This window comes from Melozone crissalis, unplaced genomic scaffold (genome assembly GCF_028551555.1).
Source record: "Melozone crissalis strain CALT ecotype California unplaced genomic scaffold, PUWL_Pcris_2 ptg000004l_1, whole genome shotgun sequence".
NCBI lineage: Eukaryota > Metazoa > Chordata > Aves > Passeriformes > Passerellidae > Melozone > Melozone crissalis.
Window position 1 is genome coordinate 42002946 of NW_026535782.1, and position 14973 is coordinate 42017918.

At 50.7% G+C, this 14973-nt stretch overlaps 1 protein-coding gene across 2 annotated transcripts; it reads right to left on the minus strand.

The window, feature by feature from the left end:
- Positions 1 to 1094: 1094 nt before the first annotated feature.
- Positions 1095 to 11067, minus strand: TAB1 (TGF-beta activated kinase 1 (MAP3K7) binding protein 1). 2 transcript variants are annotated; one of them, XM_054271510.1, is made up of 11 exons: positions 11007 to 11059; positions 10095 to 10225; positions 9750 to 9903; positions 9052 to 9138; positions 8352 to 8490; positions 7772 to 7885; positions 5241 to 5352; positions 4991 to 5135; positions 4389 to 4611; positions 3945 to 4101; positions 1095 to 2931 (listed from the first exon to the last, which is right to left on the minus strand). In XM_054271510.1, exons 1-11 carry the CDS (start codon positions 11037 to 11039, stop codon positions 2724 to 2726), a joined length of 1503 nt encoding a protein of 500 aa, XP_054127485.1. In that variant the 5' UTR covers positions 11040 to 11059; the 3' UTR covers positions 1095 to 2723. The 2 variants fall into 2 exon arrangements, with proteins under 2 accessions (XP_054127485.1, XP_054127476.1); XM_054271501.1 differs by having other exon boundaries at positions 1096 to 2931; positions 10095 to 10231; positions 11007 to 11067.
- Between the last annotated feature and the right edge of the window lie 3906 nt (positions 11068 to 14973).

The window sequence follows — 14973 nt, forward strand, 5'->3', positions numbered from 1 at the left end:
TACCCTGCTTATTCAGATCTTAATGTGCTAGCTTCTCTCCAGCAGCCCTGTGAAGCATAGCTGCACTGTTTTTCTCTGTCTAGGTCTTTACATTTCTAGTGGTTTTGAATTTCACTGCAATGCAAAAAGGCCCCTGCTCTTGTTTCTAGGGATCGCTCTGGGTCTGTCCTCTTCCAGCCACTCCTTCATTTTAAAGGGGCAGGGGAGAGAAGGTTTTTCCACTGTTGTTACAACCTGCATCTTTCCCCTCGCTCCCTGGGGACAATATTAAATACCAATATTGGCTCATGAGCCTCTTGCCCCTGTACACAATGTTCACTCTGTTCCTTTGACCTGGACTCCTAAGCCATGGCTCACAGAGCATGCACAGAAAACCTGCCTTCCTCATCTCGTTCCCAGAGGCTGTACAGGCACAGCTTAGTGTGATCCACCCTCTCCTATCCACTTTATTTTTTTGTACTTCCTAAACTGGTAATGATGCCTAAGGATCAGTTTGTTTTGCATGATCTGCTTTATATAAGTGTGTTGGCAATTCTTAAACTTTTATCTGGAGCATCCACTTGCTGGAATATTTCCCATTGGAACAGTTCTCAGTATAAGTTCACAAATACCAGAGATAATGGGATGGGGGAATAAGCAAGAAAAACTTGTTTATACAGCTATTGAGATCTGTGCCAGGTTAGGGAACACAGAATAGGACAAAACCTTTTCAACTCATTTTAATCCATACTAGGATCACACTGTCCTGTTAAATAGCCACACAACCATCTGGAGGATTGGGCCCCCAGGTCAAATGACATTTTGGAGCAGCCCTGGACGGCAAGGCCAGGCTGGGCTCAGATACCTGAACTCTCTGCTCCTTGCAGGGCACAGGCAAGGGCAGGGGACAGGGCTGAGGGACTGCCAGCCCCTGTGATGTTCAGCCTTGGGGACAAGGCACCAAACCTCCCGCCACTCTGCTGCCTTTGCCTGCACGCCACGGAACGTCACCGCCCTGGCAGGGCTGGCAGGGTCTCGACAGGAGGTGCCTGTGCTGGCACGTTCAGCACACCCATTCTTCCTGGGAACGGCACGGGGCAGGGAAACGCAAGCGTCTGCAGGCAGCCCGGCAGCGCAGGGAGCCCCGCGGGCACAGCCGTGCCAGCCGCAGCCGCAGGGGCACAGGCGGAGCCGCGCACCCACACACACCCACACCCACACGGGATCCCTGCCGTGCCTTCCCAGGAAACGGGCGTTTCCCACCGCTCTGATCCTGCCCACATGTTTCTCAGTGAGCTCGGGTCTTGCCTCTGGGCACTCAGTGCTGCTTAATTTATCCAAAGGGATAAATCCTCCTCTCCTACTCTCCAGGCTGGCGTGCCACAAGTGCCTCAAACCTGCGCACCTCACCTCAGGGCTTGGCTACACACTGGCCTTAATGACAGCATCCCGTGCTGCATCATCCTAATCCCCTCTCATTCCACTTCTTCCTAAAGTGACAAGGCTGGATGCAAATATAAACGCAGGGAAGAACCCCGGCCAGTCCTGCCTCTTGCCCCTTCTCCTCTGATCCCCTCTAGCCCTCTCCTGGCTTTGCCTGGTGCCTCACTGCAGTGCCCCAGAGGTACCAGGTGCCGCGGGTCACCCCCCAGGCCTCCGGGTTTGCAGGGAGCCGGGAGGCTCGAGGGGACGGCTGGAGGCGGGAGGGAAGAGCCTCGCTTGCCGCCTGCCGTCAGAAATCTGAACTGAAGAGGAGGATTGCCGTGATCCCGACGTCCCGGCCAGCAGCGCCAGGCCGGGCTCCCGGCGGTGTGCAGGCAGCAGGACCCTCCTCTCGCTGCACAGCTCCCCGCTCCGACACGAGGCTGCCCATCTGCATCTTCCAGGCACCACGGGAGCTGTGACTGCCAGCTGTGCACCACCAGCTGCCTGTACAGGGAAACTTCATTACAAACTCCACCTGCCCCCTACACCTTTCCAGATGGCCTACATTAAGGGAAAAAACATGCATTTTACCTACAAAAAACAATAACCCATATTTATGGTTTGACTCTAAGCCATAATTCAGTGCCAACGCTCAGCAAGTAAGTAAACAAAGAGCTTATGCCTTTAAGTCACCTGCTTAAGGCTTCAGGCCACTTTTTCAGCAGAAGCTTTCCTCCTGCAAGGTGCAAGCCTCAGTTCAGGAGGAACAGAAGGTTTCACCAGGAGGAGCTGTCACACCCACACACGACATTATAAGGAAGAGAGCAAGCCACACGGGTGCCAATGACTGTAGCTATAAGTTATTTATTCTGCAAAATAGAGGTATCTTCTATGGAGTTGAACACTGGAATCACAGCATTATGAATTGAGTTGTGGAAACATTATGACAGCACACACACACACACGCAGGCACACACGTGTACACCTACACACGCGCACACACGCAGCCTTGGCACGGGCCCGGCTCCTGCAGCATCCACAAGGAGCCCGCTCCACACCTTTATTTGCTAAAACCTGCAGTGAGGGCTGCATTCAAAACCCCTTCCCCTATCCACAGGGCTTCCCAGGGCTGGGCAGGATTGGGAGCAGGGCACAGGCAACACGTGTGTAGTGCACAAGATCCCCTGCACAGCGTGCAGCACATCCTGGACAGGAGCTAGCTGTGGGCAGAAGGCAGCCCTCAGTGGAACACTCTGACCCTTGCCTCAGTCTCTGCTCACACAGGGGAGCACAGGGTGTCTGCAGGAGGCAGACACAAGTTAGGACACAGTCAGTGCTCCCTGCTCGCCATGGTCCATGTTCCAGAGCCGGTAAAACTCTGCGAAATCCACGTAGGGCTCCACACGGCCATCCTCGTCGGGCTGCAGCGAGTGGGCGGGGCGGGAGCGGAACAGACCTCCGTCCGAACTCGAGCTGCTGCTCTGCGTGTGAGTGTTGGTCGACTGCAGCGTCACCGTTGGGCTTTGGCTAAGGGGGGAGAAAGAGAGAACATAAACATCTTTATTCTACTCCACCTGATGCACTGGCAAGAAAAGCACCAGAACAAGCACCAGTTTCTCCACAGATCAAGCTGTCCTAGCAGACAGGTAAAAAGTTACAGTCACTCGCTCTATGAGAGCACTCAAAGTGTTAAGAACTGATTGGAATTGACAAACATCAAAGGAATCCGATTCACATTAACTGGAAGGCCTTAAGTACAACCAGGCATCTGAGGAACAGAGAGGAAGCAGAAAAAACCAGGCATGCACTCCGCTGGCCTCCCCATACCCAGAACAGTATGAGCTTTACGGGAAGAGTCTGGCAGCGAGGAAAGCTATTCTTGCATGACCTGTGCTGCAGCCAAGGCAGCTCCAGTGCGTCAGCCTCATTGTTTCTGGAGCTACACAGCACAATACCCACAGCGCTTCTTCACTGAGCAGCGTGTACACGCCATGCTGTGCCAAGGGCTCAGCCTAAACCACAGCCACTAACTAGTATGACCCTGCAGACTGGATCCAAAGGGGACCCAATTCTAACCTTTATCCAGATTTTTTTTTCCCTAGGCAGTGCCTGTAAGCAAATCACCTTCAGCAGCACAGCCTCTCCAAGAGCCTTACAGGTGACCTGCATAATCCCTCTTCCTTGCTGCAATGAAGGGTGCCCACACTCCCTCTGTGCACAACACCCAACACACTTGGCACACGAGGTCCAAAGAGAAGGGCTGCTCCCTGCCAGAATGCCCTCCATGAACAGCAGCAGATGCTGCTCCCGGGGCATGTTGCCAGAGCTGGCTTCAGAGCTGTTGCTTCACTCATTCCCACTCCTCACAAAATCTCTTTCCAGCTAACACGTTATGCTGGCTGTCAGTGCTGTAGTGGGGGGAGCACACTCCAGATAAGGCACTGACTGACAGGTAACTGACAGCTGTCTCTGCTTTTCAACCCCTTTATGCAGTGTGAGGTGCAGGGAAAACTCTGGGTAGCGAGAGAGCAGGACTTTACTTAGTGAGGGTGGGAGTGGCTTCGTCCAGAGTTGAGCTGCTGTGAGCACCATTGACCATCTGGCCTTGAGAAGGCATGACAAGAGACAGCGTGACACTCGTCTTGCTTGTGCTTTGGGAGCTGGAATATGGCACAGAGACTGGGTAGACACGGCCTCCTAAGAAGGGAAAAAAAAGAAGCTATAAAATGCAGTTCAGACATGAGCAACTGCAGGTGCAGCACAGCAGCAAAAAACCCCAAGAATTTGTATCAAAGTGCCCTTGATGCTGTACTGTATCCTGTCAAATTGTCACAGATTCCACAACTCAAAAGCCAATAATCTTGTTTAATAAGAAAATTCCTTCTACACCAACTACCTCCTCTCCCAGTGTGAGGTGAGGGCTGGATCAATCAAGAGTTCTTATCATCCTCACCCCATTTTGTTTCATTCTCTCCCCAACACACCTTGTGTTGGTGTCAGCGTGGGCTGGCTCATCTCACCCAGGGGGTACCCAAAATTCCTCACAAGCAGCGTCATGTCTTCGTGACGGGGACAGAACTTGGACCGCTCCCCGCCACTGGCGAAAGTGTCACAGTGAATGCGCTTAACCCGGTCCACCACTGCTTGTGCCACAGCATCCAGCGACGTCTGCTTGGCAAACTCTGTGGCTATCATGGCTGCAATTTCCTGAGCAGAGAAGGGGAAAAAAAAAATCACCAAAGGAAAGATTTCTAGGAGATTTTGGAGGAAACCTTTTCCTGCCATCTGATCTAAGGGTTTTTATGGCAACTCATCCGACTGTGATGCTTACCTGCTGATAATGTGCCTTTGTGCCTTGAGTCATCCCACTCCCTTTAATGAGCTGCTCCTAAGGGACAGGCAGCTGCCAAGAAGAATGGGCTTGGCAAAGCAACTCCCACATTATTAGACTGGAATGGGGTGGCACAGGCATTCAGCCTGGCCAGCAGTGACAGCACAGATGAGGAGGACAGCCTGTATGAGAGCAGCTGACACCACTGGAGTGAGTCAGTATCCACGGGAATGTTTCCCTTGTGAGCAGACTCACCTGGTTGGCCTGCCCAGGCCCATGAGCTGCCTCCAGTGCTTTGTAGAGCCCTTCTGACATGAGCACCAAGAAGCCCGTCACCCCATCCAGCGAGTGCCCTCCGTGGATTTCAGGCTCTGCTATGATGGGCTTAGATTTAGCAGCACTGGAAGGAGACAGTAATTTGGCATTTAAGGGTGACATGTAGCTGAGAATGGAGTGATCATGAAGAAAAGGAGAGCTTGAAAGCCCACAGTTGAGTTTTTCTGACCTGAGCAGTTCAATATCGGTATAGCCGTACTTGACTTTGTAATCTCCAATGCGCCGAGTGCTTTCCTGCCCACGAATAGTTCCCACTTGTTTTATTTTCCCTGCATCCAAGCCTGTCAGATTGAAAACCAAAAATGCTTCACTAACTTTGTGAAACTTGCAGAACTTCCTCTGAGAAAATAAATATCCAAGTTACACAGAACTGTAAGACAAAATGAGACTCTGAAGAATCATCAGGAGCTAAATGGAGAAAAGGAGTAACTGTGTTTGAAGGGACACCTTCTCCTTAGTTCCAAGCTAGGAAGAAGAGAGAAGGAGGGAGACACACACAGCAAAACAGGCATAATCTGAATGCAACAGCTGGCCCTGAGGCAAAGTCCACATCCTGGTCCAAAGGCACCAGCAGCAGCTGGCCTGGCTGCACGGGCATTTGCTGAAAAGGCAGGGGAACACCTGCACCTGCCAGCTCTGGGCTGTGTGATGGGAGGAGAAGGCAGGAACAAGGACAACATATGTGAAAGATCCTGCTTTTTCTTCCAGCTGTAACTGACCCCTGCTCCTAAGCTCCACATGGCAATTCCACTAACACACGAGGCTGCAGAGAGAGACTGTGGAGTCTCCCTCACTGGAGATATTGAAGAACCTGTACAATATGCTCAGGGATGACCCTCCTTGAGCAGGAGCTTGGACCAGATGATCCACTGTGGTCCCTTCCAACCTTACCCATGCTGTGATCCCGAGAAAAGGAGAGCTGTCTACAAGAGGCACTGAATTTGCTCAAGTGCTCAAATTGACGTGGCTACTCCTAAAACAACAATGATCAAGCAAGTATTTCTATACATAAACTTATGGTGATACAGGGCCTAAGAAGTAATCCCACCTTGAAAAAAGTTCTAACAGGGACCATCTGAGTGCTGCTGCTGTTTGAGGCAGGACTTGTAGCAGAGATGATCCCCTTATCTGTTCTGTTCTGGCAACCCCCCTTTCCTCATACCTAGAGCTATCAGCCAGAAAACACTGAGATTTAATCTAGGGATGACTGTCCTGAGTACAAGGGGAAGGCAGGGGTCCAGCTGAAACTCCCCCTTTGAGTCAAACCAAGCCTTGCTGCACAGATGGCTCCACACCTACCCCAGCAGTAAGACACAAGTCCTCCATCTGCTGCAGACCTCAGCTGACTCATCAACATGGCCTGGCTCATTTGCCAGCTCCTGGCAGGGAGGTGCATGCCACTGACAGACACAAACACAGGGAGGCTCACAGGACGCCAAGAGAAGTCACGTCTACATCACAGCAACTCTCCCAGGGTACTGAACAAGCTGTGATGTGCCAGCTGAAGAATCACAACATCACAAGATCTCTCCCACCCCTCCCCCAAGACAGGGGTGGCACAGGCACCATCACGACAAATGCTATCCCCACTATCTCTTATCACTGTGCTTCAACCTAGCCCAAAAACAACCTCCCTTGGGCCCCTATACAGCCTGTGCACACTGCCTTGTTCCACAGGATCTTCCTTCTGCTGGGACTGTAGGCAGGAGCACCAGTGCTGCACCACGTTAAGGTTGGTACATCTAATAGATCCCTGTTCTCCTGTGGACTGCAGATAAGCTCTGCATTTTTGGCACTAGAAACACTCAAAAAGTCTCTTTCCTTGGATTCTTGTATTCAGTGTTCCGTTTCACAGCACATATCCCTAGTGCAGGAGCAGAATGGGAATGAAAGAGAAATAGAATAAAAGACCTAGTAGCAGAAATTACCACATCAGGAGCCTCACCTGATAAGAACATATCTGCCAGGTGAATCTAATGAAGAATGCCACCTTAGATCTACCTAAATAAAAGTACAGGACCCAAGTATCTCAATAAGAAGAATTTGGTACTGGCAATCACACAAGTGGTCTGGGTTAGCTCTAGACCGAGAAAGCAAACATGTCAAACACTGTAAAGGAAAAGAGAAATTGCCTAAAGCAAAATGTCAGCATTAAGAGTTCCGTAGTTATTGATGTGAGAGAAGTAAATGCCAGTGCTTGGCCTGGCTCTGTCTGAAGTGAAGCTGCTTTTTTTCAGCAGCAGCTTGTACAAAGGCAAATTGAAATGTACCATCCTGAGGGTGAGGCATAACACAGAACTTAAAGCAGCATAAACTGCAGTTTGCCTCCACAGGAGCCGTCATACATTGTCTGCTTCACTCCTACCCTCTGGCTCTGTGCTTCCACTCCTGCCTTCCTATCGACTGCAGCAACAGCTGGAGGGCAGATCAATGCCACTCTGGCAGCTGGACACAAAACTAACACTCAAAACTTGAAACAAAAGCGTAGTTTTCTGCTGGGTCACTGAGATGAGCTTGCTCACCCTGTAGCCCCAGAATGGCTAAAAGGCCCAAAAAGAAGGCCCTGACCTTCTCACCTGAAAACACAGTAAGCTTCTTTTTGTGGTTATTTATTGTTCCTGTGGCTTGAGTCAGTCTTGGTGCCCCAGATAAACAGTCATGCGATGTTCTTAGCTAAGAACATGAAACCCAAACACTCACCCAGCTGAGAGAAGCGAAAGAGCTCATCTTCATTCTCCGTCGTGTGGTCCACGTTGAGCTGAGTCACCTGCAGCCCATCCACCGTGGACTTGCACAGCAGTGCCCGATTGGTACCTGCAGTGGGAGCAGCGAGATGAGGCACCAGATAGCTCTGCTGTTAACAGGGACAACACATCCAAAGGGAAAAGGAGCAGAGACAGGAATAAAGACAGAAAAGAAGAGAAAGGCTCATGTACTGTCTCATCATGATCTCCAAAAAGCAGCCTTGCTAGCAGCATAGTAAGGGCCTGCTAGGCAGCTCTCCATCCAGACCTGAGCTGCTACCTCCCAGGAAGGTTCTCTATTTCACAGTGAACCTGCACTCCTCCTCCCAACCCGCTTTCCCTCTGTTCTTTGGCCACACGCACCAACATCTGCAGGGATGAAGAATCAGGCTGATTTCAAGTGCTTGTGCAAGCAGCAAGCATATTGCTGCTTGGCCACACACCAAAGAAACTGCCCCCCACATTCAAATGTCTCCCTGGAGCCCCTGCCATCCTCAGGAATGCTGAGACTGAGCCACTGACAAAAACCAACTCACCCACATTGGCGATGTAGAGTTTGTTGTTGAGAACGACAGCCACAATAGCCATGGCTCCTCCAGAGATCTCCTGCTCTACAATCTTCAACCTCTCCACAATCTTCTGGTACTGAGGAGGGAGCTGGTGGTGAGGGACACCCTGGAAGCCAAAATGAGGGAGAAGCTTAAACACACAGTCCACAACACAGAAATCACAGGTGGAATAAAAATTCTGCAGGGAGGGGACTCATCTTGACATGCCTTGGCCTTGTGTCATACCTGTACAAGACATAAAATTTTCTGTTCAATCCTATCGAATGACACAGCTTTGATATAATTCTGGAGAGGACAGTCCAGTACACTTGAAGAACAGAGCCCATACTTGCCCAGATGCCATGCAAATGTGAGGCCTTTCCTCTCATCTGCATGGCTTTGTCCTGGAAGAGCCACATGCAGAGGCTGCACTCGTCTCTGTGATACACCCAGCTCCTTGCTCAGGTGACCAATGTCAGGTCTGAGCAGTGCCAGTACCAACAGTGGGAACTCCGGGCAATGGACCAAGGCACTTGCTGCTCCTCATGCCAGCCTCCAGAAGAGAACCATGGAGAAGTAACTTTCACTTACAGCCTCCCTTGGATCAAACTGACTAATGTGCCCAAACCTCACCCAGCAAGCTGGAATGTGGGACCTCCAGCAAGCTCTGCCCTTAAGGTCACATTACCTCTGGTAGCTGAGACTGCAGGCTGGCCTTCTCTGCTAAGGCATCATCGATGGACTCCAGGAAACTTCTTTCCACCACATCAAAAGCCTAAAAAAGACCATAAAGAGAAACAAAGCACGTACTTGATGCCTACAGACTTTGGGGTACTCGTCCTCACCTCTCTAAGACCAGCTCATAAGAGTGGATGATCACTGTACACACAGACTTTCAAGGACCACTACAGCACATTGAAACAATTGTATCAGCACAACCAGTTAACAGCTTGTAAAAACAATCTGCAACAACTCAAAACAGAAGACAACATCATAAAAATTACATTCACAGCAATGTCAGAGACCTATCTGATCTTGTGTGTTGATCCTGTCACTCAAGAAAGCACACTCACAAATCCATCTCCCCACACATTAACTTCTCCCCTTCAATCACTGTCATCTCCTTCCCAGGCTGACTTGTTCCTACACGTCCAGGGAAGGCTGGCTGCAGCTTCCTGGAGAGCTCTCAGCACTGTGCTGACGGAGCCAGGGGACAGATGGGATGAGGCAGGAGTGAAACAAAGCACTACAGATGCTCAGGATGAGTGCAACTGCAACCACCAGATGTTTCCAACCCCCACAGAAACCAGATGCTGTTCCCCTGATGGCAAAGAGGAGGTGGGTAATGAAAGAAGCAGGAGCTGCTCCCACTCAAAGCTTCTTTACCTGCAGCAGAACTCGACGCACGTCAGCATCGCTGTGGTCTGCGTGGAGCTGGCCCAGCAGCAGTTCTGCAGAGAGCCTCTGACCCACGAAGTTGGTGACTCGGTTGCCATCATAGCCATTGAAGACACCATAGAGGTAGCAGTTGTTCTCACTCCTGTCAAGAGGGCAGAAGCAAAGAGGTCACAGATCTCTGTAAGACATAGATGTAAGTAGCAAGTTCCCGAAGACACCTCTTGCATGCTCAGGCCCCACCCTCTTCTTCCACATCCTGTGTGACAAATTAAATACCTCTTCCACGTGCACTTGTGTCAGCAGGAGTCAGTGTCCCAGGTGCAACTCACCTACCTGAATTTTAACCAGTTATCTTCCAAGGGGTGACCCTCTGTCCCCTTGCCATCTGCACTGTAGCAACGGTTTGGAGCTGAGCCCACACCAGAGAGATGGCAGGACGGTAAGTCATCTGTCCAACTGGGCTGCTGTTCCTGGCAGGAAGAGGAAAGAGACCATGTAAACCCCAAGCAGGCTGAAGTGAAGATCGTGGTGCAGTACAGGTCACCAGTCCACTCCCACCCTCTTCTCAACCCTTCTCCCTTTGCTAACTAATACACAGCCAATAACTCCACATTTTGCCCTGCAGAACAGCATCACTTACCAAGTGTCCCTTCCCACTGAGGCTGAGCTCTGGCTGTACTCCCGCTCTTGTTAACAAGAAACCAGATGAGAAATTTGCACGCAAGTTTTGCACTCCATACAGCACAGCACTAGCTTAGCTATTCCTATGGTGAATCAGATCCTCGTGCACCCCTGCCACGGGAGTGCAGGGAAAGCTCTGGATTCCCCCAGGACTACTCAACCAGGACAAGGGACTGGGGCCTGATGCTGCAGCCAGCAATGAGAGAGACATCCCTGGGGCCGCCATCTCCAGCCAGGCCTGCAGGCGCCAGCTGCCCCCTCACACAGCGGGCACCCCGAAGCCCGCAGCACCGGCACGGCCCCCCAGCCACCTGTGGCCCACCGTGCGCCGCAGAGCGGCCGGTCCGGCAGCGTGCGGGCCGCTGGCCACGGCGGGACCCCGCAGTGCGGCCCCTGCCCTGAGGCGGCACAGGGGGCGGGAGAGCAGCGACCCACCGCCCGCGGCGGGGGAACCTCCCCCTTCCCACACGGCAGCGCGGGGGGCGGGTGAGGAGGAGGCCCGGGGACTCCCTCGCACCCACCTGGGGGGCGCGTGTGCTCGGAGGGGGGGAAGATGCCACTCACACTCTGCAGCAGACTCCTCCTCTGCGCCGCCATCTTGCAGCGGGAGCGGCCGCCTCCCTCCCTCCCGCCCGCCCTCCGCCGCCACAGCTCGGGCCGCTCAGGCCCCGCCCCCGCGCCAGGCGGCGCCGGGCAGGGCCCGGGCCAGAGCCGCGGAACCGGAACGCCTGGAAGCGTGTCTGGCCCTACACCTTCCTTCTGCGGAATGCTGGTGTCTTCGTTTCCTACCTCTGGCCTTCAGGTGTGTGAGAAAGAAGCACCTGTTGGCCGCCACTGCCAGCGTGTGTGTGTGTGGAGGAGGAGGAAAGAGGAGCAGGGTTGTGAGGATCATATAATCGTGGGATCATCAGGGTCGGAAGGGACGTGTGAGATCGTCCAGTCCGCTTATCCGCCCAGCATTGCCACTGTAAGCCCTAAGACACATCACGCAGCGCCAGATGCAGATGCTGCTTGAACACCCCCAGGGATGGGAACCCTCCCATCACCTCTGTGGGCAGCTTATCTCAATGCCTGACCACCATAACAGTGGAGGGAAGGAAAAATCTCTCGTCTCAGCTTAAAGCCATATCCTCTAGTTCTCTTAATACAGGCACAATAGAAGAGACCAGCCCCGACCTCACTATAACCTCTTTTCATATGTTGTAGAGAGCAATGAGGTCTCTTTTTAGCCTCCTTAGACTAAAAAAACTCAGCTCCCTTAGCTGTTCCATATAGGTTGTGTTTTCACTGGACCTGCTCCAGCATCTCAATGTGCTTTTTAAAGTGAGGGGCCCAAAACAGAACAGAGTCCTTGAGGTGCCGTTGGTACTGTGAATCCTGGATCCTGTGAAATGGGGTCACCCCGAGTGCCAGAGAGCCCTGAGGTAGCCTGGTGTTGAAGTAGGTTCCTTAGTAGTGCATCATGTTCCAAGCAACCTCGAGGGAAGACTCAGCCCAGGTACCAGCTCTCAGCTGCACCCTGTTCCATAGGCACCACATGCATGGCATCCATGTATCTCAGCTTGCGGTCTGTGTCCTGCCTTGTCCCTCTCTCTTTTGCAGGCCATAACAAGAATGTAGTTGGACCATGTCCTCAGGGAAGCAGTAGGAAAGTGTCTAGGACAAATGACAAGTGGTTCTCAATCCTCACCGCTGTTTGGAGCAGTTCTTGCAAGTCTCGAGTCAGGGACAACAGTAAAATCACTTGCATGCCTGCTTGAGCAATGCAGACAAAATCAGAGAGCACTGATTTTGCTCTTATTTGAGATCCTTTATTGGCAGACATAGGCTGTTTCCATTGAATCAGCTCAGCTGGGGAGGAGGGAAGACACAAGATTCAATCTCACTGCTTTCTCAATATTATAAGTCAGCAGAAGAGCCCTCCGGGAGCATGAATGGCGTATTTTAATGTGTGTGATGGCCAGCAGTCAGGCTGTGGCAGCAAGGCTTCAGGAAGAGCCCTGTGTGTTTCCCTGTGTGTATTGTGGCTGCAGGGGCTCCAACATGAGAGACGTGCAGTTTCAGTCATGGGCAGCAGCACAGTTGTGGTGAGGGTGGGAGTGTTAAATAGTCTTGACTTCCAGCAGTGGCTTGATACACTCATAATGACATCTTTGTGGCAGATGTATTCGATTCAGATGCACTTCAGAAATAATTGCCAGTTAATTAACCTCATTCTATGGAATGATGGCTTTTGCTGCAGGGTTTTTCTGCCAGAGGATTCCAGCTTCCTTTCCTGTAAATCCTCTGTCTATTGTTTTGTTACATTTCTTTCTTCAAAATATACAAAGATTACAGATCCTTCTCCTACATGCAAGGCTCACAAATATACAGATATTCAACCAGGATTAGGTACACAGGCAGAATTACTTTTTTTTTAAGCTTCTTTTATGCAAAGATAGAAGAAAATGCAGGATTTAGAACCTGGGTCTACAAACAAGTTTCCTTAGGTTTAGGCTTCTGTGAGCTTGGTCTCAGTGATGTCATTCAGAGTATTCCTGTGGGTAAAGCTGTGAATAGGTACAAATAATTATAGGAATGGGTCTGAAGTCTGTATTAGAAGTAGAATGGACAGATTTAGTACTGACAAAGATTTGTTTTCTCGCCAGTATCAAAAGAAGAATTCCCAGTCCTGTAGAAAAATGCATAGCACAGCATTGTCCATGTCATTAAAAAGCTGCAGGCAAGTGCCTTTGCTTTAAAACAGGATGACACTTTTTCAGCATTGCAGCAGCAGCTTATGGTTATTTAATGCCACTGAAGGTTGCAGTCATGCACCTTGATGAGCACAGTCAGACTCCATCCTTGCTCAGAGCGACACTGAGATCAGCAAGGCTTTGGGTGTGCCTAGAGACTGTCAGCATGTATTGCATTGCAGGGCTGGGAATTTAAGAGTCATTTCTGTCTTCTTCTATCCATAAGTGAGTCCTTTTGAAACTAACAAGAGCAGAGTCTGTGTGAGAGTGTGATAAGGCAGAATGTGAACTCAATGAGAGAGCAAAACAACTTTCTTAAAGATACAAGATAGAAAATCTGCCACTTTCCTTGTTTGTACAACGGTTTGTCACCTCTTGCAGTTCAAAATGTGCCCTGTTCCTAATTTAAATATCTGGCTTCAGCTCGTAGTCACTAATCTTTGTCATTTGGGTTTATCTTTTTTCTGCCAGTTTGTGCTGGAATGCAGACCTGGTGCAAAGCATTTTTTTCTTGGTGAAAATACTTGTGCCAGATTCTGCCTGGATACTCCTGTGGTTCTGTCACTGAGCTTCTGCCCTAACCTTGAGTCAGTCAATTAACTACTTGACCTGGAAAAAATGTGGATAGTAGGGTTTAGCAAACGAGGCCATTTGCAGCATTAAATGCATGTTTGTCCAGCATTTCAGTCCTCCAAAGGAAAGTGCTACAGAAGCTTGTGAGCTGCTCCATTAATGTCTGCTCATTGAAAGCTTTATGCAGCACTTGGAAGATGAAATAGCGCATCGAGTTTCTGTTGGTTGTATTGATCAAACTTATTTTAACCTCTGTTTATGTTTCTTACCCTCTCAGAAATTGCTGTGCCGTATTCCCATGCAGCCAAGATCTCCTCAGGAATGCAGGATATTGGTCACTGAACCTCACCATTCATGCAAAAGTAAATGAATTATATGATTCAGTGATTACCAGATATACAGCTCCCCTTCTCGTGTTGAATTCCCACATTTCTCATTCCTCCCTCCCTCTCTCTCTCTTTTTGTGATTACTCGCCCATTTTCTCTGTCCCCAGTGCTAGAGATTATACACAGTATTCCTGGTTCCAAGTTGTACTGCTGCCTTCCTGATTTTGTGGAAGCTTTCTCTGCAGGAAAGGAAGAAACATGGTCACTGCTGGATGAAAGATGAACAGCATGACCGATGAACGTGCCACGGGGAGCAGGGAGCTGGCGGCAGCCCCTGCACATGCTCTTCTAGGTGCTCAGGAACTGGGAAGCATTTCCCAGATTGCTGGCAGAAGCCATCACATCGTGTTTCCCTCTACTGATGATGTGTGAGATATGTTTAGGGAGATTTTTTTCCTGTTTTGATGCTAACAGAGGCTGGGGCTGGAAAGGAAAGCCATGATTTTTGGCAAAGCTTGCAGGAGGTGACAAGGGAAGAAGGAAGGGTCTCTCTGCCAGAGCCAGCTTGCCACACTCGCTCTGCTCCCATGGCAGACAGAAAGGGATGGTGGGGGGTGGCGTTGTGAGGCCTCACACAGCTCCACCCCAAGGTCACCTCATCTGCCTTTACCAGCTTCATCCTGAGGCTTCCCACAGGTACAGGTGCCCTAATACTCGTCGTTTCTCTGCAGGCCACTGTTTCCAGGCATGCTGGAAGGGCAGAGAAATAAGATGGGGCAATAAAAAGAACAAGTGTTAGGGAAGGAAAGCTGGAAACAACAGATTCCTTCCCCCAGCACCCTCTGTGAGAGTTGGAGAGCCAATGGGGAGAGCTACTGCCAGAGAAAGAGGGAATG